The sequence below is a fragment of the Cetorhinus maximus genome, chromosome 9 (genome assembly GCF_964194155.1).
Source record: "Cetorhinus maximus chromosome 9, sCetMax3.hap1.1, whole genome shotgun sequence".
Taxonomy (NCBI): Eukaryota; Metazoa; Chordata; class Chondrichthyes; order Lamniformes; family Cetorhinidae; genus Cetorhinus; species Cetorhinus maximus.
Window position 1 is genome coordinate 143,964,446 of NC_135887.1, and position 25,720 is coordinate 143,990,165.

Below are 25,720 nucleotides of genomic sequence, written 5' to 3' on the forward strand. Positions count from 1 at the left end.
TCTCCCCATTGATGCTGTCAGACCTGCTGAGTTTTTCCAGCATTTTCGGTTTTTCTTTCTGTCTTTCACATAATGGTTTCCAATCTCCACTCTGACATAGCCTGCTTTGGAATCTTTTCCCAAATGACGCTTTCTCTCAGACGCCTTCCACAAGGGTCCACCTCTAGGGTTTTGAACACTCTTCCCGATGTTCCTCTCTCCAGATCACCATGTACAACCTTCCTTCCACACACTCTCTCTCAGACTCAGCCGTGCCATCAGAACACCACAGCTTCACATGCTCAGAATAAGGGGTTACAGACCTTCGGCTATCTCCTTAGATCTTCTGGCTTCTTGCAAGCCCTCTTTGCTTTAAGCCTGTGTCCTGTAGCTTTCTCCCTTTAAGCTTGGTGCCTTTCTCTGCTCCTCACTCTTAATTTAACAGGACCTTTTCCAGATTCCTGTTCTTTCCCTCTGTGGGTCCCTGCTTGGGCCTACTGTTGCTTGGCAACAGCCCAGTTTTTTCTACCTTGTGTTTGTTTTAACTCCCCTTCAAGAGTTGTAACCTTCATTAAAATGCAGGCATCTTTTAAAGTGGAACTAAATTAAAGTTCTCCCTTTCTTAACAAACCAATACAGAATTACAAATCAAACTTAAACTTAAAGCTGAAACTCAACTCCTAACATCCACAAATACACATATAACTTACTTAAACTATCTCTAGTTCCTAACAGTTACATTATATATTTGATGCAGGAACACTGTAAGACTAACCGGTAAAGGGTCAACAATGTACAGCACTAGTATAAATAAATACAGCTTCAGTTCTCAGTCTTTTTTATCCTGCAGGTGTCCCATGGAAACTACACGTGTGGATTGAGTCTCTGAGGACCTCATACCATCAGTGCAGGTATCCTGTGATGCATTACCTGTTACGGGAATTCACTGCAATCAAAGAGGAGGATTATAATGAGGAGCTGATCCATGAGGGACTTCCACTGATGTTTGACATTCTTAGGGTTAGCAAGGTAGAATGCTTTCAGTTTTGTTATGATATTGTCATATGATATAACTGGCCCAGGGATGTCATGAAGTAGGATGCATAAAACCTACTCTTTCCTCCATAAAATTATTAAATCCAGCTGAATTAGAACTCAGGTAACAACATTGAATTGAAAGAAAATTGATAATTATTTTAACAATTGATGCATTTCAGGATCCGATTTTCTGTTTGGATTTGGTTTGTGACTTACCCGAAGCATCATGTTGTTTTTCACTCTTTCTACAGAATGATACACTCAACCAGCAGCTAGCTTCTATCTTTGTACATTGCTATGGCAATGGTCCTATTCCTAGTATCCCTGAATCAAAGAGAATGCTTCCTCCTCGATTAGGTGAGTGCTGGGTGCTGAATGAAACATTTTATTCTGTCCCTTCTCTCTTTCATACCAATCCATGGTCCATCTCCAGTTCCTCATCCAAGCATCTATTCTTCATATGTGAGCATTGAAATCAATGTGAGAGAGATTGTGTACAGTGAGAAATGGGCAAATGACTGGGTGCTGCCCATTTCCCACCAGCAGGAACAGTTAAATCAGCCCCTAAGATTGTTGGCAAGCTTTACAATCACAGCAGGCATCTAATGCACACATGATGTACATATATGTACACTTCCAAACAGCAATCACTCGATAATCATTGTGAGTAGGACTGCTGTGGTGAACTGTAGTGCCCTGGCTGCCCCTTAAGAATAGGTCAGCACAGACTCTGGTGTTTGAACCACAACAGGAAAGGCTATAGGCCCTGATAATATTACGGCAATAGTATTGAAGGCTTGTGCTCCCCTAGCCAAGCTGTTCCAGTACAGCTACAACACTGGCATCTACCCAGTAACATGGAAAATTGCCCAGGTATGTCCTGTACACAAAAAGCAGGACAAATCCAACCTGGCCAATTACCGCCCCATCTGTCTACTCTCCATCATCATTAAAGTGATGGAAAGGGTCACCAACAGTGCTATCAAGCAACACTTGCTTAGCAATAACCTGCTCACTGACGCCCAGTTTGGGTTCTGCCAGGGTCACTCAGCTCATGACTTCATTACAGCCTTGGTTCAAACATGGACAAAAGTGCTGAACTCCTGAGGTGAGGCGAGGGTGACTGCCCTTGACATCAAGGCAGCATTTGACCGAGTGTGGCATCAAGGAGCCCTGGCAAAACTGGAGTCAGGGGAAAACTCTCCACTGGTTAGAGTCATACCTAGCACAAAGGAAGATGGTTGTGGTTGTTGGAGGTCAGTCATCTCAGCTCCAGGACATCACTGCAGGGGTTCCTCAGGGTAGTGTCCTCGGCCCAACCATCTTCAGCTTCTTCATCAATGACCTTCCTTCCATCATAAGGTCAGAAGTGGGGATGTTCACTGATGACTGCACAACGTGGAACCTTATCAAATGCCGTTTGAAAATCCAACTACACCACATCTACAGGTTCCCCTTTATTCACCCTCCTTGTTACTTCCTCAAAGAAGTATAACAAATTAGTCAAACATGATTTCCCTTTCACAAAACCATGTCTGCCTGATTGCATTAAGATTTTCTAAGTGCCCTGCTACAACACCCTTAATAATAGATTCTAGTATTTTCCCTTTGACAGATATTAGGTTAAAATGCCTGAATAGAAAAGCAGTATGTTATTTAAATAGAGGGAGATTGCAGAACCCTGCGGGAGAAAATAATCTAGGTGTCCTGGTACATGAATCACAAGAGGTTAGTGTGCAGATACAGCAAGTGATTAGGACGACAAATGGAAAGTTGTTGTTTATTTCAGAGGAATGTGGAATATAAAAGTCGGGAAGTTCTGCTACAGCTGAACAGGGCGTTAGTAAGGCTAAATCTGGAGTACTGTGTACAGTTTTGGTCTCCTTATTTAAGGAAGGATATAATTGCATTAGAAGCAGCTCACAGAAGGTTCACTTGACTGATTCTTGGGATGGGGGTTAGGTTGGACAGGTTGGGCCTGTGTCCATTGGAAATGGGAAGATTGAGAGGTGATCTTATTGAAATATATAACATCCTGAGGGCGCTTGACAGGGTGGATGCTGAGAGGATGTTTCCCCTCGGAGGAGAGACTAGAACTAGGGGACACAGTTTAAAAATAAAGTTTCTCCCATTTAAGATGGAAATGAAGAGAATTTTTTTCTGTCAAAGGATCATTAGTCTGTGGAACTCTCTTCACCAGAGAGCAGCAGAGGCTGGGTCATTGAATATCTTTGAGGCTGACTTAGATAGATCCTTGACTGACAAGAGAGCCAAAAGGTATCAGGAGTAGACAGGAAAGTTGAGACCATAATCAGATCAGCCATGATCGTATCGAATGGCGGAGCAGGCTTGAGGGGCCGAATGGCCTACTCCTGCTCCTAATTCATATATTCCTTATCAAAGTGAATATTCACACATACATTCAGCAGTTTAATCACAGAAACCTGAAGCAGTGGAACTTATTAATTGATGCAATCCTCAGGGAAATTAAATTGTCTCCTTAATCAGACCATTCTCATGGAGCAAAACCTGTTAGCACAGATTGACAATCAACTAACATCTGAGGAAATACTCTTCCCCCTCAGTCCCCAGAGGAATGTTCCCCCAAAAACCACATCTTTATTGACTAGCAGAACATTGGTATTCATCGTCTGTTCTTCTTCCATTCTCTTCCCCTGATCCCCCCACCACCCCTGTCAGAATGTGTAGGAAACTCCTTTCATTTTTCAAACTTTCCATTTGAGCATAAAATATTTTTGTTTTTTCAGATCCTCACTTTCTGAATAATAAGGAAATGTCGGACATAACATTCTTAGTGGAAGGAAAGCCTTTTTATGCAAATAGAGTTCTCCTAATTACTGCCTCAAACAGGTAATGAGAAAACACCACAAATATTTGTTTTCAATTTCTATCCATTTTTATCTCTGATGTCGTGCAGCTCATAAACCTCAACTACTGACTCTTCCACTGTCCTGCCACAGTCACCATCAGCAACATGAGAACACAGTTGCTAATGAAGACTCTCCCCAGCCAATTATTTCTCCTCTCCCCTCCCCTCACTGAGACAATCTACACTTCATTTGGTGCCTCACTCTGCAAGGCAGATGGAATCGATAGTTAGCTGGGATTAGTGATCAGACCTGAATTCCCCTGTTCTGCAATCCATGCGCCATGAAACCCCGAATATTCTTACTATGATATTTCATTTCTAGACTGTGTCCTTGGGACAATTAATAATTGTAAGTAACACTGAGTATAAGATGGTTCTATCATTTTAGGTTGTGCCATTTATTGTGCACCCATTTGGAACCTAAACCCTTTTATTATTCATTAAAAATAGAAGTCTCGACATTTGTTGATGTAAAAATGGTGCCTAAGGGTCCAATATGACGTGCAGTGAGTACGTGCACCAAAAGTGCATCATCCACCATATTGGCAGAAGCTGAAGTAAAGGCATCCTGGGCTCATGCTGTTGCCAGATGCAAATAGGTGATAAAACATCAAGTAAAGTTGGGCTGCCTGAGCACAGCTGATGGGGGGCCCGCTGCTTTCAATATAGTCAAGTTTACATCCAACTTAATCAGCAGTTTTTAAGAGTGCTGCTCCTGAGCTCCACAGCAGCCCTGAAGACTGCACCCCCTACTGATCGACCCCCTCCCTCTCAATCAACCCCTCCAAAGATTGACTTCGGGTCGCTGTGGATTCCCCCTTTATGGGCCAGCAGCCTGAAATTTACATCCACTTTGCCGATGAGCTGCCTGACAATACACAACAGGTGTCCAAGCCTCACCAGTCACATTTTAAAGATGCCCAAAGCCCAGTGTCAATTGTGCCACAAGTTACGCTTCTCAATACAAATGGTTCCTGTGCTCAGATCCAGCAGGTTGTCTGGCAGTGTCTAACCTCACCCTTATGGTGTTTTTCTTTAAATCATAGATGCATTTAAATTAAATTAATTGACATTGGTGTCTTATTCAATGGATTTGTATTTCTTGAATTGCACTGTGTTCAAACAGCCTTCATTAAAAATATGCCCAGTATACTGGCTGCCAGTCCATGAAAGGCTAATCGCTCAAGGCTGTACTGTATACAGAAAAATGCTAAGCACTTTGAGTAATAACTTTACATATGGACCTGTACACAAATTTTGTACTTTGGTTTCAAATTCTCCACTGTTCAATGTTATTCACCATTGTAAAGTTACGGGGACATAGTATGCGTCATCATAGAAGTAGACTGTACTACACTGCTGCTAAAAGCAATATAGGCAGTGTGTCCATATGAAAATGATCATTTTGGGCTGCTGATGAATGCAGTAACATGTGTTATAATCTTTAGAAACATAGAAACTAGGAGCAGGAGTAGGTCATTTGGCTCTTCGAGCCTGCGCCGCCATTCAATATGATCATGGCTGATCCTCTATCTCAACACCATACTCCTGCTCTCTCCCCATACCCCTTGATGCCTTTAGAGTCCAGAAATTTATCTACTTCCTTCTTAAATATATTCACTGACTTGCCCTCCACAGGCTCTGATAGAGAATTCCACAGGTTCACCACCTTGAGTGAAGAAGTTTCTCCTCATCACAGTCCTAAATGGCCTACCCCACATCCTGAGATTGTGACCCCTTGTTCTAGACACCCCCAGCCAGAGGAAACATCATCCCTGCATCCAGTCTGTCCGCCCCTGTCAGAATTTAATATGTTTCAATGAGATCCTCTCTCATTCTTCTAAACTCCAGTGAATACAGGGCCTAGTCGGCCCAATCTCTCCTCGTACAACAATCCTGCCATCCCAGGAATCAGTCTAGTGAACCTTCGCTGCACCCCCTCTATGGCAAGAATATCCTTTCTTAGGTAAGGAGACCAAAACTGCACACATTACTCCAGGTGTGATCTCACCAAGGTCCTGTACAGCTTCAGTAAGACATCTTTACCCCTGTACTGAAGTCCTCTTGCATTGAACTGGCTATAAGTACTGCGAGTTATTTGATTGTTAAAATATTGACGACTAAATTGGAAAAATCAGCAGTGGAGTGTGGCTTATCACTTTCTGACTCCCCTCAGCCTGTCCATCATCTACAAGGCACAAGTCAGGAGTGTGTTGGAATACTTTCCACTTGCCTGGATGAGTGCAGCTCCACCAACACTCAAGAAGCTTGACACCATTCAGGACAAAGTAACCCACTTGATTGGCACCCCAGTCACCACCTTAAACATTTACTGTCTCCACCACCGATGCGCAGTGGCAACAGTGTGTACCATTTACAAGATTGCAGCAACTTACCTGTTGTAATATGTCGTTAAAGGGCTGCAGCATGACATCACTAGAAAGGAAGTATGTGATGCAACCCAGCTTTAGTTTTACTTTTGCTGTCAATTGAGCACACACGCACAACTCTGCAGCTCTGATATCTTCAAGCTTTCTGTGCATTTAACTGTTCACACAGTCCTGGAATTAATAATGAACCCACAATGTGTTTACCCAATCCCTCATGAGTGATTGGTGCCTTTATATCATTATAAAAACATGACATGCTGTGCAGCAATGGTTGCCTCTAAGTGACATGTGCTGATTGTATGAGATAACCCTCAAAATTTTAGTCAGATCGCGGTGGCATCGGAGAGTGTTGAAATTGCAGTATTGTGACTGCACAGAAAAGCTTTGAAGACACAGCGTTCAAATAAAGAGCTGGTAAACAGATGGATCCCTCGTGGTGACATTGCAGCACATAGTCTGTCAGTTCTGTGAGTGGGACAGCGCGTCGAGAGGACCAGTACCGGGTTTTCTCAGTCAGGAAAGGTGAGTGACCAGGGTGTGGGCCGGATCAATAACGAGCGAGGGAGAGTCCAACAACAAAAATACCTCAAAAATTGGGTCAGAGAAGGTTGCGATTATACCGCCCATTGATCCACTGCTAAGTGCAGCATCCACTTACAAGACAAATTAAAGGTCGAACAGTACAAAATGGAGAAAGACAGAATCATTAAAAGAGGACAGGAACACACAGGCTGGTGCAGCTGAATTACTTGTGTCATAAAGAAAGACGGATCATTGAGAGTTTGCCCCAATCCATAGCATTTAAATGGAGCTTTGAAACATTGTCCTTACAAAATACCCATATTAGAAGAGTTAAATCCGAGATTTGTAGGTACAAAATTCTTCTTGAGGCTTGATGCTAAATGTGACTACTGGTCAGTATATCTTGCAAGAAGTCCCAAGAGCTTATTACATTTCATACCCCATTCAGATGATATTATTTTCAGTGGCTTCCTTTTGGGCTGTTAGAGCTCACATGGACCACATTACATGCATTGTGCCAGGGTGCATCTATATCTCCGATGACATTGCCATTATGGGAAGAAAAAAGCAAGATGCACTTATTAATGCAAGCAGTTTGTAATGAAGGTTTGGTGTTCTGAACAGTCTGAAGTGGACCATCAACTTGCAGCAGGTCAGTTTCTTCAATTCTACTTATTCCAGTAAAATAGAGAATATACAAGCCATAGCAACAGCTCAAGATAAGGATGATCTGCGAAGGTATCTAGGCCTTTTTACTTTCTTATCTCCGCACATTTTCAATTTCACTCAAAGATCGTCATTGCAAAGGGAATTGTTGAGTAAGGATGTGCCTTTCCTGTGGTATGAAGATCACCGATATCTCTTTGAAACACTGAAACCGTCTTTATCAGAAACATCGAGGTTGTAATTTTACAATCCTAGGGAGACAACTACATTGGAGACGGGTGCCTCACAAAAGTCAAGACTACAAAAAGGCAAACCGGTTGCATTTGCTTCAAAATCTCGGTCTGTAACACAATCCAAATACTCCAACATCGAGCTGTTTGGTATCATGCGTTTTCATACCTATCCATTTGGCAGAAGATTAGTGGTAGAGATTGACCACAACCATGGAGATGATTTGGTGAAAACCATTGACCAGGGCACCGCCCAAGATTGCAACGTCTCTTGATAAAGATTCAAGGTTATGAATGAGTGATTAGATACAAGCCGGGTAACTCGATGGTCCCATCGGATACACTTAGCAGATTGTCTAGCCCAGCAAAAACAAAAGATAGATCCTTGCGTCTAAAGTTGACTTCATTGACATTAAAGATGTTTTCCAAATTGATCTGGTACATTTTGTGCAATGCAAATGTCAGAAGCTACAAGAAGAAATGGTGAAAGATTCCATACTCCACAGACTGTGGAAAACCATCATTGAAGGATGGCCTGATTCAATTCAGCATGTCCATGAACACGTGACTCCATTTTGGCCTTACCGGGATGAGCTAGGCATCTCCGGGGGAGTCATCTTTAAAGGCAGACAGGTCACCATACCAAAATCTGTGCAACCCATTATTCTTCAATAACTTCATCACTCACACATGGGCACAGATCAGATGAGAAAACTTGCAAGAGAGACAGTCTATTGGCTGGGTGTGAACGATATTTAAGTCATCATCAAGAAGTGTGAGGCATGTCAAGAGCATATGCCAAGCCAGCACAAAGAACCATTCATTCCACATGAAGTTTCTACGAATCATTGGTCCAAAATCACATCCAACCACTTTCATGTCCATGATACTAACTTTATCGTCATCATTGACTATGTTACCAGGTGCCCCATTATTCGACAATTGCACAATACATCAAGCACAACTGTGACGCACACTCTCACAGCTATTTTCAGTTTATTTGGTGTGTCTAGAGAGATCATTGTAGATAACGGTCCACAATTTATTGGTAAATGGAACATCGATCACACTACTTCTTCTCCTCATTATCCTAGATCTAACGGACTAGCTGAACGAATGATTCACATGGTGAAATCCCTAATTCTTAAATGTAGACAGACCAAGTAAGATCTACACATTGCAATGTTACATCTGAGAGCAGCACCTTTAAGTGCAACTGTCCCATCACTGGCAGAGCTCATGTTTGGTAGACCGGTCTAACAATTTACCTTCTCTTACCCATTCTACTCTCTCAGAAACTAGAGAACAACTTTTAGAACTGTAGGAGAAGTTGATCAACGTACACAATAAAAATGCGGGTACAGAATTGCAAAATTTAGAGTTGGGGCAAGTCCCTATCAGGATCCCACAGAAGGTACGTGACAACAAGCTGAGGAGACAAGGATTTGTTTGGAGCCAAGGTCCTATGGACTCATTACACACAAAGGCATAATGGTGAGGTGTAGCTGAGGACAAATCACATCCATTCCAGCTCCTCAATCACCATATGAACTGATTGCATCAAGGGCAAGATCCCAAATGCAACCAGGAACAACATTGAAGAATGACAATCTCACAGATCACTGTGAGCAATTAAAGAAACCACCAGAGAAGATTATCATTACAAGATCTGGGTGTACCAGCAGATTACCTCTACACTTTAGAGACTCAGAGATTCATCAGTTCTATACACTTATGTAGTGGTAACTAAGCAAAAAGCAGGACAAATCCAGCCTGGCCAGTTACCGCCCCATCAGTCTATTCTCCATCATTAGCAAAGTAATGGAAGGGGTCATCAACAGTGCTATCAAGTGGCATTTGCTTACATGTTTCCTTTGACAGCACCTTCCAAACCCATGAGCACTAGCATCTAGAAGGACAAGGGCAGCAGATACATGGAAACACCATCACCTGGAAGTTCCCCTCCCAGCCACTCACCATCCTGACTTGGAAATATATTGCTGTTCCTTCACTGTCACTGGGTTAAAATCCTGGAACTCTCCCTAACAACACTGTGGGTGTACCTACACCACATGAACTGCAGTGGTTCAAGAAGGCAGCTCACCACCACCTTCTCAAGGGCAACTGGGATGGGCAATAAATGCTGGCCCAGCCAGTGAAGCCCACATCCCATGGTTGAATAAAAAATATGTCCTTTTGAAATTCAAGACTATCCTCATCACAGTTGACAACATTTCCAATCTTCATATCATCTGCAAATTTTGAAATCATGCCCTGACCACCAGGGTCTTGGTCATTAATATATATCAGGAAGAGCAAGGGTCCCAACACTGACTCCTGAGGAACTCCACTACAAACCTTCCTCCAATCTGAAAAACAACCATTTATCACTACTCTCTGTGTCCGGTCACTCAGCCAATTTCTTATCCAAGTGCCTACTTTCCCTTTTATTCCATGAGCTAGAATTTTGCTCACAAGTCTGTTGTGTGGCACTGTATCAAATGCCTTTTGAAAATCCATATACACCACATTAACAGCATTTCCTTTATCAACCTTCTCTGCTACCTCCTCAAAAAACTCCAGCAAGTTAGATAAACATGTTTTTCCCTTGATGAACCAATGCTGGCTTTCCTTAATTATCCTGCACTTGTTTAAGTGATTATTGATTTTGTCCCGAACTGTAGTTTCTAGAAGTTTCCCTATCACTGAGGTCAAACTGACTGGTCTGTAGTTGCCGGCTTTATCCTTGCACACTTTTTGAACAAGGGTTTAACATTCACAATTCTCCAGTCCTCTGGCACCTCCCCTGTGTCTGAGGAAGACTGGAAGATTATCACTGGTGCCTCTGCAATTTCCACTCTCACTTCCCTCAGTAACTCTTGGATGCATCTCATCTGGCCCTGGTATCTTATCTATTTTAACTAAAGATAACCTTTCCAACACCACCTCCTTCTCATCTGTAAATTATTCTAGTATACCAGTTGCCTCTTCTCTCACCTTGGCCTGGGTAACATCATCTTCCTTCATAAAGACAGATGCAAAGTACTCGTTTAGTACCTTCACTATTTCTCCTGCCTCCACATGCAAATCCCTTTTTTTTATCCCTAATCGGCCCAACTCTTTTTTTTAAACCACCCTTTTATTATTTACATGCTTATAGAAGGCCTTGGGATTCCCTTTTATGTTCGCTACCAGTCTCTTTTTATGCTCTCACCTTACTTTTCTTATTAGTTTTTTCACTTCCCCCTTGGTCCTTCTATATTCAGCCTGACTCTCCATTGTATTTTCTACCTGACATCTGTCGTATACGCAATTCTTCATTTTCATCTTCACCTCTATCTCCCTTGTCATCCAGGGTGCTCTAGATTTAGATGACTTCCCACATCCCGCAGGATGCACATTCAACATGGCCGAGCTGCATTGACATACCTTAAACTTTATATAAGGCGTTTACTACAGTATGTTCGAATATAATAACTCATTAATCATCTCCTCTGTGCTGAGTCTGGAAAGGCCTATGCTTAACAACCAATGAACTTATGGGACTCCTTATAGATTTTATCTGTAAACTCCCGGCTGTCTGCCTCTCTCCACTGTTTTATCAACTCCCTCTCTCTCTCCAAACTCCTGCTGCTTTATGGGCTGTCTTATGTTGTTTAGTTAGCTGAATTTAATTACTTTCTTAATTGACTTAGAATAATTTGTATACCACACCTCTTTCCCCTGTGCACCGAATTCCCATGTGAAATTAATTTGCTGCTCAGTCAATCTCCGTCTCACTCTGGCGCCTGTCTCCTTGCACGCCCCTTACTGGCCCATGACAGACATAAACGACCTTCCCAACAAATTAGAAAAACAAACTATTTGCAGATGACTGTGTTTTTTACACATCAGGGAAAACTCAAGATTATTCACTGCAAGATGATCTTCTGGAATTGCAAAACTGGCAGGACCAATGGGAGATGGCATTCAATGCCAAAAATGTTTTTTTTATGTGCATCACCAACAAAAAGGATTCACCAACAGATAGCTATAAGTTGTGTAATCAAATTCTCCAACAGGTAGATACATCCCCTTCCCCCCATAGGACCACCTATCACTTGTTTTTATGTTTTGCTTTCAGAGTGCTGACCCTTGTTCTGCTATTAACACCTTTTGCAATCTTACCTTTATGCCACTTTCAGCACCTTCTTTACTCTTTACCACTAACACTCCCTTTATCTTGTCTCCATGACACCTTTGTCAATCTCTCCTTAGCTGTCACCTATTCCTGACCTTCTGTCTCATTCCACCTGCTCCACCCCCTCCTAAACAGTATAAAATCCACCATATTTCTACTTCTCTTTAGCTTTGCAGAAGTCATTTGGACTCGAAATGTTAATTCTATTTCTCTCTCCACAGATGCTGCCAGACCTGCTGAGTTTTTCCAGCACTTTCTGTTTGTATTTCAGATACACACCCAAACATAGGGTTCATCTTAAAAACTATCTTCAGTGGGGATTCCACATTCAGCGGACACCATCCAAAGTAAACAGGGTCTCGGGTTTCTGACAGAGGAATCTTTGGTATCACAACAAAAATACCAGAGTTACAGCTTACCAAACATTTGTTTGTCCAATCCTGGGGCGGAATTTTATGGCCCTGTTGCAGTGGGGGTGGGGCTGTAAAATGTGGCAAACTATTCAAAAGTCCATTGACTTCGGCAGGACCATGAAATCTCACCAGCGTTAAATTCCACCCCTGGAGTGTGCAGGTTGTGTGGGGGATCCTTATATGACGAGGGATATAAATAAATAAGGCATGCTGCAAGATTCTGCACGAATCAGTGTGGGAAATACTCCAGTGTCACATCCTGGATCAAAGATTTGGAATGGGAATCACTACAGAAAAGGAGGGAGAAGAACAGACTGACCGTGTTCCATAAAATATCGACTGGACCAGTGGGACGGGACCGGATCGGATCGGATCGGAACCCTGGGCAGTGACAAAACACGAGGTGGCCATCCACACAAACTACAAAGACCATTTGTTTCTAAGACATTGTATCAACAAGCTTTCTTCCCAAGGACAGACCCACAGTGGAACAAGCTGCCAAAGGAAATAGTCACAGTCCCATCACTGGAAATCCCATCTTTACATTATTTCCATTATCAGGATGAGCATCTCAGCCATTCAGGCCTGGTTTGGCCAACGCTACCCAGATAAATGTTGGTGGAATGCGGATATTGGCCTGTGTGTCAGAACAATTAAAGCAGAAACACTTGTCACATACATACTCAGCTGATAAGTGATCTGTGATATGGAAGAAGCAAGGGATTTTAATGATGGAAAGTAATAAGTAAAATTTATTAATTTGTATGGAATTGTTTAACCAGAAACTAATCCTATCTCAATCCTCCCCCCTCAGGTTTAAGATACAGCTGACTAACAAGACATCTCCAGAGAATCAGCCATGCAACTACGTCGAGATCAGTGAGATTAAATATCACATCTTCCAGGTGCACATCTGTTTCTGAAATTTATATCAAAATGTTCACCAGCATTCCAGAGTGTGTGTTTCTGGCCGCTTATCCTCACCCTCCCCCATGTTTGTTCGCAGCCCTTTCTATATGGCAGAATAATAAGGTGCAAGAGTTGTTAGGTTATGAGGTAATGAGATGAAGATAACCATGTGATCGATGGTGAACTGCAATGGGTCTCACCTCTTCTCTCCGATACCGAGTTCAGTGCAAGGCTTCTATTGTAACACTAACTGAAGGATAGAAAGCAAATTTCTCAAATTACCAGAGGTTTTCCTGTATTTGAGATGCTAACTGAATAAATAATACTCTCAAATGCCATTTTGTGTTAATGGCCAACTTTGGAGCTCTGAAATTACATTCTCTGTTTTATTCTGGTCTTGAACTCTGTTTATTTCTTGTATTTCGCTGCCCTCACACTTTCCTTCTCCTTCATTTTCCTTATTCTTCAGTTTATCTTCCATTGAGAAGCTGGTTGGATTTCCTTTGTCGAGGTTTCTTCGTGCAGTATGTAACTAGCCACCAGAGGGCACACAACAACAGTGCGGGCAGACTGCCAAGTTTTGCCTCCATGATTTATGATCCCTTCACAAGGGCAGAGACAGGATGAACTAATTTTGTGTCATTCCATGATCCACTATAAGAATACACTATATCAAAACCAAGAATACTTTACTAACAGGATTTTGTACATCCTACATTTAATACTTTGGTAGGCCTATCGCTTGCTATCAAGTATTGTCTATTGACATTAACTAGTGAGCAACAATTATTTTCAAATTTCTGCTTTTCAGCCAATTGCACACAGTTTCTGGGTATTATAATATCGATCAGTTCCTTCATTAACATGATATATTTGCATTAGGCTGCATTTCGTATTAAGTGTCTATCAAGCCCCAGTCTCATTATTGATGAGAATATTTCTTTAAGAACAATGCAAAAAATGATAGTGTTATTCCTGTTTAATGCTGTTCTGACCTGAGCTGCCTATTGTCCCTCTAGATGATGATGCAGTACTTGTATTACGGTGATATCGAGTCAATAAATATACCCCTTGCTGACATACTAGAGGTAAGCACACTTTATCAATATAACTAGAAAACTTTTATATAAAGCATTTATCAGAGGAAAGCTCCAGTGCACTTCACAGAGACACAATCAATAGGTAGTTGTTGAACCAAAAAAGGGAATTATTAGGAAGGGTGAGCTTGGTTAAGAAGGTGTGTTTAAAGAAGGTCTCAAAGCAGAAAGGTGGAGATGTTTGCGGAGAGACTTTCAGAGAATCTGACCTGTAGACAGTTGAAGCTACCATGAGCAGGCAAAGAGGACATGCACAGTTAGAGGCAGAATTCAGCTGGGGAGGTTGTAGTTCTGAAGGAGGTTACTGAGATAGGGATGGCGGTGCTGTGAAGGAACTTAAATACAAAGATGATCATTTTAAATTTGAGGCACTGGGGGAATGCAGTGCAGGTTAGCAAGGACCAGGGCTGATAGGTAAACAGGATTAATATGGAATAGGAAAAAGGCAGCATTCAATGAGCTTAAGAGTGAGAGTTGGAGGCTGACAGTGAGTGCATCGGAATAGGTGAATCTGAAGGTGACAAAGGTGTGAATGAGGGTTTCAGTAGCAAAAAGACAAATTGGATGGAGGTTATGTCGTTACAACCTGTCACAATATTTGTGTGATTTTAAAAGTGTATCCTTTATACTTTGGATACAAAACATTTGTACACTTCAAAAAATTACTTTTGTTTTTGCCAGAAACTCGAAGGGCGATGTAGCCTCCTCCTGCTCCCCATTTTTTATTTCCCCTGCTTGGGGAATAAACCATTAAAGGCATCACACATGTTTTGCAGTTGGTGGGAACTTAAAGAGCTGATCGCTAATTTGTAACAAATGCAGCATAAAAGAATTAAATAATAGCTCAGGATGTGAACTCAGTTCGGGGAGAATGAATATTGAATTAAAACCACTGGCCTTAACTTCCCAACAGTTAAACCATTTCCTTTGTGCTGCAGAGTCAGGGAAGGTACAAAGTCTCAATCAACTCTAAACTAAAACATTAGTCAGAGTTTCTGCTTTTGGTCACTATCCTGAGATTCTGAGAGGATGCACCTGTGGACATCAGGATCAGGCTTAGTTGTGATGCCCCCCATAGTCGAATGGTCTGTCAGGACTCATGATCCAAGTTAACACTGGCCAAGATAACGGGATAGCTGTCAGCATCCGTGGATCTGCACACAGCAAAAATCAATACTTGGAGATGTTAGGAGCCTTGGTGAGACCACACCTGAGTATTGTGAACAGTTTAGGGTTCCTCATCAAAGGAAGGGCATACTTGCCATAGAGAGAGTGCAACAGAGGCTCACCGGACTATTCCCTGCGATGATGAGATTGCCTTATGAGGAGAGACAGGGTGACTGGGTCTGTATCCTCTAGAGTTTTGAAGAATGAGGTGTGATCTCACTGAAATTTACAGAAGTCTGGCAGGGTGTGACAGGGTAGATGTAGAGAAGATGTTTCTCCTGGCTGGTGAGTCTAAAACCAGGGGACATAGCCTCAGAATAAGGCAGGCCATTTAACACTGAGGTGAGGAGGAATTTCTTCACTCAGAGGGTGGTGAATCTTTGGAATTCTCTACCCCAGAGGCTGTGGAAGTTCAATCACTGAACATCAAGACAAAAATCAATAGATTTCTGGAGGCTAATTACATCAAGGGATATGAAGATAGTACGGGAAAGTGCTGTTGAGGTAGAGGATCAGCCACGAGGTGAGGTGAGAGTGGCTGCCCTTGACATCAAGGCAGCATTTGACCGAGTGTGGCATCAAGCAGCCCTAGCAAAACTGGGGTCAATGGGAATCAGGTGGAAAACTCTCCGGTGTTTGGAGTCATACCTAGCACAAAGGAAGATGGTTGTGGTTGTTGGAGGTCAATCATCTCAGCTCCAGGACATCACCGCAGGGATTCCTCAGGGTAGTGCCCTAGGCCCAATCATCTTCAGCTGCTTCATCAATGACCTTCCTTCCATCATAAGGTCAGAAATGGGGATGTTCACTGATATTTGCACAATGTTCAGCATCATTCGTGACCCCTCAGACACTGAAGCAGTCCATGTCTAAATGCAGCAAGACCTGGACAATATCCAGGTTTGGGCTGACAAGAGGCAAGTAACATTCACACCACACAAGTGTCAGGCAATGACCATCTCCAACAAGAGGGAACCCAATCATCACCCCCTGATGTTCAATGGCATTACCATCGCTGAATCCCCCACTATCAACACCCTGGGGGTTACCATTGACCAGAAACTGCACTGAACTAGCCATATAAATACTGTGGCTACAAGAGCAGGTCAGAGGCTAGGAATCTTGCGATGAATATGTCACCTCCTGACTCCCCAAAGCCTGTCCACCATCTTCAAGGCACAAGTTAGGAATGTGATGGAATATTCCCCACTTGCCTGGATGAGTGCAGCTCCCACAACACTCAAGAAGCTGGACACCATCCAGGATAAAGCAGCCCGCATGATTGGCACCACATCCACAAACATTCACTTCCTCCACCATTGACACACAGTAGCAGCAGTGTGTACCATCCACAAGATGCACTGCAGGAATTCATCAAGGCTCCTTTGACAGCATCTTCCAAACCCACGACCACAGCCATCTAGAAAGACAAGGGCAGCAGATAGATGGGAACATCACCACCTGGAAGTTCCCCTCCAAGTCACTCACCATCCTGACTTGGAAATATATCGCCGTTCCTTCACTGTCGCTGTGTCAAAATCCTGGAACTCCCTCCCTAACAGCACTATGGGTGTACCTACACCACATGGACTGCAGTGGTTCAAGAAGGCAGCTCACCACCACCTTCTCAAGGGCAATTAGGGGTGGGCAATAAATGCTGGCCCAGCCAGCGAAGCCCACATCCCATGAATGAATTTTAAAAATGATGTAATTAAATGGCGGTACAGGCTCAACAGACTGAATGGCCAACTCCTGCTCCTAGTTCCTAAGATGGAAGATATCTTGGAATAATTATGCAGATTCTTCTGAACGTCAGTTTATTGATCCTGCTTTAAACCAGAAAATGTGAGATGTGATTGAGATTTTGTATCAGTGCATTCATGTCTCTGTGGGAGTGAATTTCCTAAGTTAAGCATGTAAGTAACACGACTGCCAAACCAGTCCCTGCTCAACACTAACCCGGGCAGAAATCCTCAGAAAATTTACCTTCTTAACTACAAGAACTTGGATTAAGGTTAGAGATGTAAATGAATGTTATCAATAGAGGAGCCTAAATCCTACAGGAATTAGTCTCAGCAGGCAGTTCACACTCACCTCCTTTGTTGATCTGATGACTTAGATCCAGATGGTTTATAATTTTCACTGATGTATTGTTGGTGTCCCAGTTAAATTAACATGGACACAGTAACATGGAAGTTAAGATTGGAAATATGCTGTATAATCGAGAAAACCATAACGAAACAAACCCATTTCCACCGGAGTAGTTGCTGTTTCTAGAGGTACCCTGATGGCAAATCAGAAACACAATCATCGCTTCAGAGGACAGCATTTTCTTGTGCACATTTCAAAGGTACTGTCTTCATCTCCCCAATTTGTCCCTTTACTGTCTCCCCAAGCTATTGGCAGATACTAGAGTTCAGGTCCATAAGCATTGGCCACACTCCAGTGCTTCACCCAAGTGACCATTTTTCATGTGAATCTCCACCTTCCAAAGTTTGTCTTTCCAGCCATGGAACTAACCACAGCCTCAGGATGTTGAGACTTTAGGTAAATCAGCACACCCCAAAATCAAACACGGGACTCTGTGTGACAGGTCAGGCATTAACCCATTGGTAGAGTTAAGAGAACAGATACTTTATTTATCAGTTTGGTACTTAGGGTTGTTTATTTTTATTTACAAAACTTGGAAGCTTTGTGAACTATGAGGAGGATAGCGGAGAACTTGGAAAGGATGGACTGGGCAGACGGGCAGTTCAGTGCAGAGAAATGTGAAGTGATTCACTTTGGTAGGAAGAACATGGAGAGACAATATAAAATAAAGGGTACAATTCTAAAGGGGGTGCAGGAGCAGAGGGACCTGGGTGTATATGTGCTTAAATCATATAAGGTGGCAGGACAGATGGAGAGAGCAGTTGGTAAAGTACACAGTAACCTAGGTTTTTATTAATGGAGGCATAGAGGACAAGGGCAAGGTGGTTATGTTGAACTTGTGTATAAGACCATTCAGCCTCAATGGAGTATTGCGTCCAGTTCTGAGCGGTGCACTTTAGGAAGGATGTGAAGACATTGGAGAGAGAGCAGAAAAGATTCACGAGAATGGTTCTAGGGATGAGGAACTTGAAGACAGATTGGAGAAATTAGGACTGTTTCCCTTGGAGAAGAGAAGGTGGAGAGGAGATTTGATAGAGATGTTCAAAATCATGAGGGGCCCGCACAGAGTAGATAGGGAGGAACAGTCCTGTAAAAAGATTGAGAACGAGGGGGCACAGATTTAAAGTAAAAGAAGCAAAAGTGATATGAGAAAAAACTTTTTCACTCTGAGTGTTTTATGTCTGCAATGTACTGCCTGAGAGTGTGGTGGAGGTAGGTTCAATTGAGGTATTCAAAGGGAATTAGGCTGTTATCTGAAAAGGAAGAATGTGCAGGGTTACAGAGAGAAGGTGGGAGAATGGCACTAGGTGAATTGCTCATTTGGAGAGCCGGTGCAGACATGATGGGCCGAATGGCCTCCTTCTGCACAGTACTATCAGCCTGATGTGCCGCAGTGAAATGCAGAAGGCAGCAACCTGGAATAGACTTCCCGAAGCACTTTGAATTTTGCTGGATTTAACCTCCCCACCCACGCCCAAACCCACACTCTCGGTCATGTTAAAATTCCTTCCCATGTTTCTGTTGCGGTTTTATTCTCCTGAAGTAAACTTGACAATTTACAGCATTACGCTTAACAAATAGTAAAGAAAGGGAAATGGATTCTTACACTTCCTGATGTGTGATTTTTGATGGAATGCCGGGAAGGTTTTTTCATGGGATGTGGGCTTCGCTGGCTGGGCCAGCATTTATTGCCCATCCCTAGTTGCCCTTGAGAAGGTGGAGGTGAGCTGCCTTCTTGAACCGCTGCAGTCCATGTGGTGTAGGTACACCCACCGCGCTGTCAGGGAGGGAGTTCCAGGATTTTGACCCAGCGACAGTGAAGGAACGGTGATATATTTCCAAGTCAGGATGGTGAGTGACTTGGAGGGGAACTTCCAGGTGGTGGTGTTCCCATCTATCTGCTGCCCTTGTCCTTCTGGATGGTATTGGTCATGGGTTTGGAAGATGCTGTCTAAGGAGCCTTGATGAGTTTCTGAGCATCTTGTAGGTGGTACACACTGCTGCTACTATGCGTTGGTGGTGGAGGGAGTGAATGTTTGCGGATGGGGTGCCAATCAAGCGGGCTGCTTTGTCCTGGACGGTGTCAAGCTTCTTGAGTGATGTGGGAGCTGCACTCATCCAGGCAAGTGGAGAGTATTTCATCACACTCCTGACTTGTGCCTTGCAGTTGGTGGACAGGCTTTGGGGAGTTAGGAGGTGAGTTACTTGCCACAGGATTCCTAGCCTCTGACCTGCTCTTGTAGCCACAGTATTTACATGGCTAGTCCAGTTCAGTTTCTGGTCAATGGTAACTCCCAGGATGTTGATAGTGGGGGATTCAGTGATGGTAATACCATTGAATGCCAAGGGGTGATGGTATTATTCTCTCTTGTTGAAGCTGGTCATTGCCTGGCACTTGTGTGGCATGAATATTACTTGCCACCCCAAGCCTGGATATTGTCCAGGTCTTGCTGCATTTGGACATGGACTGCTTCGGTATCTGGGGATTCGTGAATGGTGTTGAACATTGTGCAATCATCAGCGAGTATCCCCACTTCTGACCTTATGATGGACGGAAGGTCATTGAAGAAGCATCTGAGGGCTGAGGAAACTGTGATACCAGTAGTATAATGGCAGGCAGAGTATCTATTGATATTATAACAGTGGAAGGTCCAGATCCTTTACCCCCTTTCCGATGAGGAGAATTGGCAATCTTAGCTGAACTGTTGAGGTGGTGTTGAATGAATTTCAAGTGGTTTCCAAGAGACTGAGCAAGGAATTCAGAGGGGTATTCAATTCTGCTGAATCGTGTGTGCTGTGTGAGTAGATGCGGAATATTTAGCAAAAGGGTCAGGTCAGCTGCCCTCTATAGACCATAGAGGAACTGGAGGTAAGCTAGACGGAAGAACCATGTTACACACAGTAAAATTAAACAAAGCTTTCGCTTAAATACGAATTAGGAGCAGGAATAGGCCACTCAGCCCCTCGAGCCTGCTCCAGCATTCAGTAAGATCATGGCTGATCTGAATGTAACCTCAACCCCACATTCCTGCCTACCCCCGATAACCTTTCAACCCCTTGTTTATCAAGAATCTATCCACCTCTGCCTTAAAAATATTCAAAGACTCTGCTTCCACCGCCTTTTGAGGAAGAGAGTTCCAAAGACTCATGACTCTCAGAAAAAAATTCTCCTCATCTCTGTCTCAAATGACCTTATTTTTAAACAGTGACCCCTAGTTCTAGATTCTCCCACAAGAGGAAACATCTCCACATCCACCCGGTCAAGACCCCTCAGGATCTTAAAGGTTTCAATCAAGTCGCCTTTTACTCTTCTAAATTCCAGTGGATACAAGCCTAACCTGTCCAGCCTTTCCTCATAAGACAATCCACCCATTCCTGGGATTAGTCTAGTAAACCTTCTCTGAACTGCTTCTAATGCATTGACATATTTCTTTAAATAAGGAGACCAGTACTGTACACAATACTCCAGATGTGGTCTCACCAATGCCCTGTACAACTGAAGCATAACCTCCCTACTTTTGTATTCAATTCCCCTCACAATAAATTCTATTTGCTTTCCTAATTACCTGCTGTACCTGCATACTAACCTTCTGTGATTCATATACTCAGACACCCAGATCCCTCTGAACCTCAGAGCTCTGCAATTTCTCACCATTCTTCCGGCCAAAATGAACAATTTCACATTTGCCCACATTATACTCCATTTGCCAGATCTTTGTCCACTCACTTAACCTATCTATGTCCTTTTGTAACCTCCTTATGTCCTCTTCACAACTTACTTTCCTCCCTATCTTTGTGTCATCAGCAAGTTTAGCAATCATACTTTCGGTCCCAAGTCGTTTATATAAATTGTAAAAGGTTGAGGCTCCAGCACTGATCCCTGTGGCACACCACTCGTCACATCCTGCCAACCAGAAAAAGACCCATTTATGCCTACTTACTACTTCCTGTTCACTAGCCAATCTTCTATCCATGCCAATATCTTACCCCCTTCACCATGAGCTATTATTTCTGCAATAACCTTTGGGCCAGGATTTTGCCCTCGTTGGGCGGGCTCGGTGGGAGCAGTCAGGAAGCCAACCGTCTCCTGTGACCACGATTTCGCACTGGTGGACCAATTAAGTCCTGCCCAGCGTGAAACGTGTGCGGCAGCGCTCAGCGCTGCCTGTGTGGCGGTTGGGAGGGGGTGAGCAGGGAACTTAGCGCCTGCACACAGGTGCGTACTGGGAAAGCTCCCTGAGGCACAGAGCTGCCTCAGGGAGATGAAGAGTTTTGAAAATTAATAAAGCATTTTAAAATGTTAAAAAACATGTACCCTCATGTGACTCTGTCACATGACTAGGGACATGTTATAAATGAAATGTTGAAATTTTAATTTTATTTTTATTTGCTGTTGGAAACCTCATCCTGCCCATGGATGAGGTTTCCTAAATAATGCAAAGGCTGCTTGGCCTTTTTGCCTCCCCGCCAACTGTAAGGTTGGATGGGCAGCGAAAACTTTCATTTATTTGGTACTTTAATGGCCTTAATAGGCCTGTTAATTATCAGCGGGCATGCTGCCGACTCCCGCATGTGCCCGCTGACCGAAATGTCGCGTGACATCGGGGCGCTTACCCGAAGTCATCGCACGTCATTTCGTACTCGATTGTGTCGGGCACACGCCTGACCTACTAGCGCAGTATTCTGGCCTTGATGTGGCACTTTATCAAATGCCTTCTGGAAATCTAAGTACAGTACATCCAGTTCTCCTTTATCCACAACACATGTGACTCCTTCAAAGAACTCCAATAAACTGGTTAAACATAATTTCCCTTTTACAGAATCATGTTGACTCTGCCTGATTGACCTGAATTTTTCTAAGTGCCCTGCTATAGCATCTTTAATAATAGCTTCTAACTTTTCCTCTATGACAGATGTTAGGCTAACTGGCCTATAGATTCCTGCTTTCTGTCTCCCTCCCATTTTGAATAAAGATGTTATATTTGCTATTTTTCCAATCTAATGGAACTTTCCAGGGAATTTTGGAAAATTAAAACCAGTGCATCAACTATCTCACTAACCACTTCTTTCAGGGCTTTAGGGTGAAGTCCATCTGGACCTGGGGATTTGTCAGCCCACAGCCCCAACAATTTGCTCAATATCACTTCCCTGGTGATTGTAATTTTCCCGAATATCTCCCTCCCTTCCATTTCCTGATTTACAGCTATTTCTGGGATGTTACTTGTCTTTAACATTTTTTTAGTTAACCACGGATAGTGGGCCCTCCCCTTGGAATTTTTCTTTCTCATTGGAATGTATATATTCTGTGTATTCTGAAATATCCCTTTAAATTTCTGCCACTGAACTTCTGTTGACATATCCCTTACCCTCATTTTCCAGTTCACTTTAGCTTTGCTTTCATGCCCTCATAATTGCCCTTACTTAAGTTTAAAATACTAGTCTTGGACACACTCATTTCTCCCTCAAAATGAATGGTAAAATACAATCATATTAATTAAGGTCACTGCTACCTAGGGGTCCCTTCACTATGAGTGTATCAATTAATCCGATCTCATTGCTCAATACCAGGTCTAGTGTAGCCTGCTCTCTAGTTGGTTCCAGAATGTGCTGTTCCAAGAAACTATCCCAAAAACATTCTATGAACTCCACATCTATGCTGCCTTTTCCCATCTGATTTTTCCAGTCCATATGTAGATTAAAATCCCCCATGATTATTGCTGCATCTTTCTGACAAGCTCCCATTATCTCTTCTTTTATACTCTGTTCTACTGTGTAGTTACAGTTAGGGGACCTGTACATCACTCCCATAAGTGACTCCTTGCCTTTATCATTCCTCATCTCAACCCAAACTGCTTCTACATCCCGGTTTCCTGAACTTAGGTCATCCCTCTCTAATGCGCTATTACCATCATTAATTAACAGAGCCACCCCTCCCTAAGTCTCTTAACTACCCATCATTCCTAAATGTCACATACCCTTCAATATTCAGGTCCCAATCTGTGTTATCCTGTAGCCATGTCTCTGTAATGGCTATCAGTTCATACTTATTTCTATTTGCGCTCAGTTCATCTGTTTTGTTTTGAATGCTACGCGTGTTTAGATACAGAGCCTTTAGTTTTGTCCTTTTATTATTTTTGTAGTATCTAGCCTTATCTGCTGATTTACTTTTGGAATTGTACCCCCTGTCCCTTCCTGTCACGGTCTGTTTACCATTTCCCGTATTAGTACCTGTCTCCCTTGCCTTGTCTCTACTCTTTGGTGTACCACACCTTCCCAAATTTGATCCCTTGCCCCATTATTCAGTTTAAAGCCCTCTCTACTTCCCTAGTTAGGTGGCTCGCAAGGACAATGTTGGGAAAATGATAGAGTCTATTTTAAGGTATGTAGTGCAGAGCATTTAGAAATGCATAATCTAATCAAGCAGAGTCAGCATGGCTTCATGAAGGGGAAATCATGACAAATTTATTAGAATTCTTTGAGGAGGTAACAAGCAGGATAGATAAAGGGGAATCAGTCGATGTAATATATTTGGATTTCCAAAAGGCGTTAAGGTTCCACACATAAGGACACTTAACAAGATAAGAGCCCATGGTGTTGGGGGTAGTATATTAGCATGGATAGAGGATTGGCTAACTAATAGAAGACAGAGTTAGGATAAGTGGGGCATTTTCAGGATGGCAACCTGTAACTAATGGAGTGTCACAGGGATCAGTGCTGGGGCCACAATTATTTACAATAAATTTTAATGACTTGGATGAGGGAAGTGAATGTACTATTGCCAAGTTTGCAACACAAAAATAGGTGGGAAGGCAAGTGGTGAGAATGACACAAGGGGCAGAATTTTGCCACCAGCGAGCAGGGGGGCGGGGCCCACTCGCCAATACATAAAATGACGCGGGATGATGTCAGGCGGAACCCCCGATGTCATCCCGCCCCATTTAAATTTTCAGGAAGGCAGGAGCACAGCAAAATCAGCTGTGGGCCCGCCGACCTGTCAATGGACAACTGAGGCCATTGACAGGGTCATTGAAACAATTAAAGGACCTGCCCGTCTAACCTTAAGGTTGGCGGGTCAGCCAAGAGCCCCGGCGGCAAATAGAGAAAACATGAAACCTCATCCACCAGCGGGATGAGCTTTCATGCAGGATGGTAAAAATTTTAATAAAGTTAGTCTGTAAATTATGAACATGTCCCATCTCCTGTGACATTGTCACATGAGGGGGACATGTTAGGGAATTTTTTTTTCTATTTTTAATATTTTTCAAAGTGTCAGCAATCTCCCTGAGGCTGCACTTAGCCTCAGGGAGATGTGCGCACTCTCGTGTGCATGCGTGAAAGAGCGCACTCCGACAGTTGGGGAATCCCCCAGCCCGCACAGGGAGCGCATAGCGCTTCCCGCCAGATGTCACGCTGGGCGGGCCTTAATTAGCCCGCCCATGTAAAATGGCGGCAGGGCCCGCTTCTCTGGCGGGGATCGGCTCCCCGCCCGCCGGAGATTGGGTCGGGCCTGGCAGGCAGAAAATTCTGCCCAAAGAGTCTACAGAGGGTTGTAGACAGGTTAAGTGGGCAAAACCTTGGCAGATGGAATATAATGTGGGGGAATGTGAAGTTATGCACTTTGGCAAGAAGAATAGAGGAGCTGAATATTATTTAAGTGAAGAAAGACTGCAGAAAGTTGCAGCACAGAGGGATTTGGGGGGTCTTTGTGCATTTATGTTAGCTTTTTGGGATTCAAGTTCAGCAGTTAATAGGGAAGGCAAATGGAATGTTGGCCTTTATTTCAAGGGGAATGAAGTATAAAAATAGGGAAGTCTTGCTAAAACTATACAAGGCACTAGTTAGACCACACCTAGAATTCTGTGAACAGTTTTGGTCCCCTTATCTAAGGAAAGATATACTGGCATTGGAGGCAGTCCAGAGAAGGTTCACTAGGTTGATCCCAGGTACGGAGAGATTTTCTTATGAGGACGGTTGAGTAGGTTGGGCCTGTACTCATTGGAGTTTAGAAGAATGAGAGGTGACCTTATTGAAACATATAAGATTCTTAGGGAGCTTGACAGGGTAGATGCTGAGAGGTTGTTTCCCCTT

The 25,720-nt window shown here is 43.2% G+C and overlaps 1 protein-coding gene across 1 annotated transcript in view; it reads left to right on the forward strand.

The window, feature by feature from the left end:
- The window catches only part of abtb2b (ankyrin repeat and BTB (POZ) domain containing 2b), a 313,371-nt gene that overhangs the window by 275,399 nt on the left and 12,252 nt on the right, over window positions 1–25,720 (forward strand). The window contains exons 12-16 of the mRNA XM_078549577.1: window positions 830–1,008; window positions 1,269–1,374; window positions 3,786–3,888; window positions 13,123–13,213; window positions 14,237–14,305. Coding sequence (XP_078405703.1) covers window positions 830–1,008; window positions 1,269–1,374; window positions 3,786–3,888; window positions 13,123–13,213; window positions 14,237–14,305 — 548 coding nt within the window. The remainder of the gene's footprint in view (window positions 1–829; window positions 1,009–1,268; window positions 1,375–3,785; window positions 3,889–13,122; window positions 13,214–14,236; window positions 14,306–25,720) is intronic.